The following is a 5,770-nucleotide window of genomic DNA, read 5'->3' on the forward strand; positions in this document are numbered from 1 at the left end:
ATGATGTTTGGTAGGTATAATCTTTATTTCACTTAAAACTATGAATGTCAACCTCTTGGTGGTGCTATAAGAACTCATAGGATCACAATACTCAATAGGATACATCTTCTGTAAACCATGAACATCTGTTCAAAGTTGTGTGACAATTCATCCAATAGTTGGTGGGAAATTTTCACTGAAAACCAACATGATTTGTGTCAAAGGAAAACTCAGAGCATCACAGGTGACCGGTATTGCAAGCAATGCCCCATGTTTTTTATTTTATGAATCTGTATAGTCATGACTGTTGAGTAGTGTGGCTCAAATGTCGAGGAAGATGTTAAGTATACTGACTCAGCAGACATCTTGAATTCTCAAAGGAGAAAATTTTTATTTCCAGTGCTTTCCATTACACATGTAAGTCAGGCATAAAATATACACAAATAGCTCCAAAATTAACTCATATCAGCTCAACTCATATTTCAGGACATGAAACAAACTTGAGAATGAAAGTACAAAATGTGTTTGTTTTTTTTTGTTTTGTTTTTTTCCATTTAAGTTTTAATTGTGTCATGATTTTATCTCATATCAAGTGAAAATGAAAAGGATGTCTTAATGATGGCAAAGTTTTTTCAGGCTGGAGTCACTGAAATGTTATTACCATAAAACATTAAAGAAAAGAAATATTAAAAGAAATAAAGACAAACCTAATATCAACAAATATACATTGTTCAGTTTCCACACTCATGACAGAGATTCCTATCACCCTTCATTTTTTTCATATTTACGTTGATTCAGCTTTTCTAAGTTGCATCCTGTTAGTAACCAAAAGTTGATGCAGCTGACTGCAGCTTTAAAGACGCAGAAAAATATTTTTAATTCCTACACCCCTGAAAACTGTTTAGTGTATCCTGTCTTATTGATTGCTTTTTATCATAACATTACAACCACCTTTGACAATAATATATTGAATCCTGTGGCTTCTGTTTATGGTTATTGACTCTCAATAATTGCTTTCATTTCATTTTCAATTGTTATGCACCACTACACTCAGCCAAATTCCTTGTATATGAAAACCTACTTGGCAAAAAATCTGATTCTGATATGGATGCGAATGTGGATATGGATTGATCGGAGTGTCATGTACACCTGGTCTCCCTTCTCAAGCGGCAGAGTCATGCTGTTGGTTGCTGTCTTGGGCTGGCTTCCAACTGCATTAACCATCTGCTCTCTGTTCACCATCAGTCGCAGCCCCAGTGGTCGAGCTGACACATACTGACCAGAGAAGCTGAAATAATAAACTCCTTTGACTGGAGCTGTGAAAATACCTGTGGAAGACCAACAGAGTGAATTGTATTATATACGACTTAACAGTAGCTGTTTAAAAATAGAAAACAATAGTATAGATTTATTTCATAATGTAAGTAAAAAAAATAAAAAAATAAAAAAGAATAGTGTTCTTTCAGTCATGAAATACAAACCATATACATTTTCAATTTTCAGCAGATTCGTGGTCTTAAATCAATTAATTTTCATATCTGTCTCTGTATCAACATTGTTTATCAATACTTGTGTGATTATTGTGTGATTACAAAACAAAACCAAAAGGTTTTAATAGTCATTTTTTTGAAAAGTAATTTGTTCATGTCGAACGATTCAATCGGTTTGCTCACTTCAGTCGTAGCCGCTATAGATTTTGCCCAGAACAAAATTTGTGTCAAAAAAAAAGAAAAATCTGCATCCTTGATACCACATGTGTCATTTTTGTACCTGTGTTTGAGAAGTCATCATGGTTTGTCAGTGTCATCTCTGTATGAAGGGGTCCACTACCAGCGTCATCACCAGTAGAGTCACCGATAGCTTCAAATGCTTCGGGGTTATCTGAAGAGGTTACAAGGAAGCTGGAGGTTGTTATGCTTATTTTGTTTAAAGACAAGGAAACATAAGGTAAGCTGAAAACAACACACACACACAAAGACAGAATAAAAAAATTAAGCTTAGTTTGGTCTTACCTTGGACCTCTTTGCTCAGCTCTTCTGACTGTGTTTCAGTGTTTTCCAGCTCAGCCTCCAGCTTTCTTATGATGACAACAGACTGGCAGTCATCTTCTTGGCTCCCTGTGCTGGCATCAACACAATCATAAGATAGCTCGATGTTGTGAGTCTTTGTGCTGCTGCAGTCTTCTGCTTGGTGTTCGTTGTGCTGGGCCTCAGCTACACAAAGGTAGAAGAGGGATAAAGTCAACACAAGCACTGAGGTATTCATCTTCACCTGTTGCTGTTTGCTGCTGTTTGTCTTGGTCAGCTCTCCTTACTCTGCTTTATATGCCACACAGACAAGGAAATGAAGGGCTGTTTTCTGTTAATGGCACAAAACAAATCAATTCTTATCCTATGATAAGAATTTATTAGTAAGTAGCATATCAACAGTTTCTCCAGTTATGCTTTTATCACCCTTGCTTGACTAAATGACAAATTGTAATTTATAGTCTTATTTTGTTCGCTTAAAAGATAGGACTGCCTTGACATTTCTATATCTATATCTATATTATGTTCAGTTCCTGTATAAGGACCTAATGTTAACAATTAACTGATCCTGCTCACAAGTAGAGGTCAAAGAGAGGTCAATTTCAATTTCCGCTTTTCTATAAGCATGACCTGCTGATACTGATTTTTTGCCAATTCTGATTTTCTGATTTTGGACCCTGCCTGGGATTTCTTGTAATAAGTTAGATATAGAAAAAGTGTGACTTGTCTTTTAATATCACCATATATAGGATGATTTTGAATGTTGTTCTCTGATCTTAAACATTTATTTTTTTATTACCTCAAAGGTAGTGAATTATGACAGCTAAGATAAGGTTGAACGGAAAAACAAGTAATAGAAAAAACACACAAGGATACAACAAAGATAAAACTGTTAATGATAAATATATATTTGCTATTAACAATAAAACGTGACTGAAAAATTACAGTAAATGAAGGCGCCGGCACATGATTGGCCAATTTGTCCAACCTTTTGTATGTAAGAAGAAACGGGGACAAAAGACGGTAGCAATGTGCATCTGTTAGCCACCCAGTGATTGAAGTTAATAAACTTATTTGGCAAAAATATCTGCCAGTATGGGTGGCATGGTGGTGTAGTGGTTAGCACTGTTGCCTCATAGCAAGAGGCTTCCAGGTTCGAATCCCGGTCTGGGCCCTTCTATGTCGAGTTTGCATGTTCTCCCTGTGCCTGCGTGGGTTTTCTCCGGGTTCTCCGGCTTCTTCCCACAACACCAAAAACACGCACGTTAGGTTAATTGGCTACTCTAAATTGCCCCTAGGTGTGAGTGTGAGAGTGTGTGGTTGTCTGTTTTTGTGTGTTGGCCCTGCGATTGACTGGCGACCAGTCCAGGGTGTACCTGTAGTCAGCTGGGATAGGCTCCAGCTCCCCCGCGACTCTGACGGATAAGCGGTATGGAAAATGGATGGATGGATCTGCCAGTATTAAAATAATTTGATCAAGTTGAAAATTATTATTTGTGCCTTTTGTCTGCAAGTGATTTATGACAACATTTAACATAAACAATCTTTTTATTTTCTATTCTTTCTATTTAGTGCATGACAATGTACATTTACTGGAAAAAGTTTAATTAAAAAAAAAAATCAAAGAAAAGAAAAAAGAATATTGAATGTACTCTGCTAAGTCTATAGCGACCTTTGGCGTTTCCCTTTACCCGTGTTCCAGTGCTCCCTTTTCCGACTCACTCTTTGTCTTATCTTTTTACTCACGTGTCTCCTCACTTCAACTTCTCAGAGGGTCAAGGCTGACCATCATTCTAGTTTACATGACTAGTGTGGCGCACAGCTTTTTCAAGAAATGATTCAGCCTTATTTCTAAAATGCAGTTTTTCAGTAGGGACAAATGCAATATTGGCTTGGACTTTGTCAAGGATATCCTTTTGTATCACTTAAAATAATAATATAGATAGGATAATTGAATATTATTCTCTGAATTTAAGCATTTTATTGAGGATTACAATGTGGAGTCGAAAAAAATTCAAGTCAAGGAATGACCCTAAGCACAGGAACACATGAGAAACACATGAAAGTTCTTAAGCATGTCTCTACCATTGAAGCAGTGATGAGCCCATGGAGAACCGGAGTAGATACACTGTTAAGTTGGTGTGAAGTGAGTGTGAGGCAAATGTGAGGAAATGTAATCAAGAAGCCAGAGAGTACTGTGTCAATACAGGGACACATTTATTATTTTTTGACTTTAATCATGCTTTATGGTAATCCTAAATTAAGCTAAAACTGAAAAAGAAATTATAAAACAAGAACAGAAGGCTATACAGGGATACTAAAAAGAAAAGCTCAACCCAGTACCAAACAGTTAACAGACAATGTTCCAAATAGGAGGACTTTTAATAAGCAGAAAACAGCTTAATAAGCGGTGAAGAAGCATTTTATTATTATTATTATTATTTGCTTATTTGAGTGTTATTTAACCTACAGAGGAAACAACAAATGGCCAATGAAGGTGCTGTGGCTATTGATATTATCAAGAATCCAGGTGTGGGGCCGGAGTGTCATGTACACCTGGTCTCCCACTTCAAGCTGCAGATTCATGCCATTGGTTGCTGTCTCGTAGCGGTTTCCAGCTGGGTGGTTGTATACAGTAACCATCTGTACTCCATTCTTCATCAGTCGCAGCCCCATTGGTTTAGTTGTAGGATTATGGCCAGAGAAGCTGAAGTAATAGAATCCTTTGACAGGAGCTGTAAAAATACCTGTGAATGACCAACAGGGAGAATTACATCTTTTACCACTTCACAGTAACTTATAATACTTTCCATTTTATCCAGATGAACCCATGCATCTATGAATACACATCAATATGGAGAATTTACCTGTCGCAGGGTTGTATGCCCCTGTGTTTGAGAAGACATTTTTGTAGGTGATTGTGATCTCAGCGTTAAAAGGTCCGACAGTTCCAACGTTGCCGATTGATGCTCCAAATGCCACCCGGTTACCTTGAGAGTTTACATGGAAATGGGAGGTTATTAAATGTTCAATTTGTTTAAATGAAGCTGAAGCAACCTGAAAGCAGTGAAAAAAAAATACGGACACAGTGACACAACAAATACCTAAAGCTTTGTGTGTTCTTACCTTGAATCGCTCGCCCCAGATCTTCTAATTGTTTTTCAGTGTTTCTCAGTTTGGCCTCCAGTTCTCTTAAGATGAGTTGGCAACAGTTTTCTGTGTTAGCCGCATAGGGACAAGGTGGCCTGGGGAAGTCTCCGCTCCTGCCCTCTTCTGCTTGGCTCTGTGGGACATCAGCCACACAAAGACACAAGAGGGTTAAAGCCAATACAGCCACTGAGGTATTCATCTTTCAGCTACTGCTTTGTCTTGATCAGCTCTTCTCACACTGCTTTTTATACAATATGGACAAGGAAATGCCCTGGAATTCAAAGGAGGAAGAAAACTCTTTTTTTCCCAACACTCATGCTTGTGTCTTTACCAACTTGTTCTATGTTGTTCTTTAGTTCGTGATCCAATAAATCAATCAATCTCTCTCACCTTTACATCTACAATGCCTTTAAAATACCAACATTTTAGTCAAGTTAGAATGACTGTACACAGTACAGATAAATGTTTACGTCAAACCAGGAGTCAGCAGTAATAATGCTGATCTTTGAGAGCAAGTCAACATATTTGCACATGATTGACCACAGTTTCTTCCACTTGGAGGGTCTGATTTCTGCAGGAGCGTTGTCTTTCTGCCTGTGGATGAGTCACTCATC

The 5,770-nt window shown here is 37.6% G+C and overlaps 1 protein-coding gene across 1 annotated transcript; it reads right to left on the minus strand.

Annotated features, from left to right (window-relative positions):
- Positions 1 to 4,199: 4,199 nt before the first annotated feature.
- Positions 4,200 to 5,373, minus strand: LOC124069525 (complement C1q-like protein 2). Its single transcript, XM_046408751.1, has 3 exons — positions 5,133 to 5,373; positions 4,874 to 4,996; positions 4,200 to 4,753 (listed from the first exon to the last, which is right to left on the minus strand). The coding sequence occupies exons 1-3, from the start codon at positions 5,353 to 5,355 to the stop codon at positions 4,473 to 4,475; spliced, it is 627 nt and encodes a 208-aa protein (XP_046264707.1). The 5' UTR covers positions 5,356 to 5,373; the 3' UTR covers positions 4,200 to 4,472.
- Between the last annotated feature and the right edge of the window lie 397 nt (positions 5,374 to 5,770).

This window comes from Scatophagus argus, chromosome 13, assembly GCF_020382885.2.
Source record: "Scatophagus argus isolate fScaArg1 chromosome 13, fScaArg1.pri, whole genome shotgun sequence".
NCBI lineage: Eukaryota > Metazoa > Chordata > Actinopteri > Scatophagidae > Scatophagus > Scatophagus argus.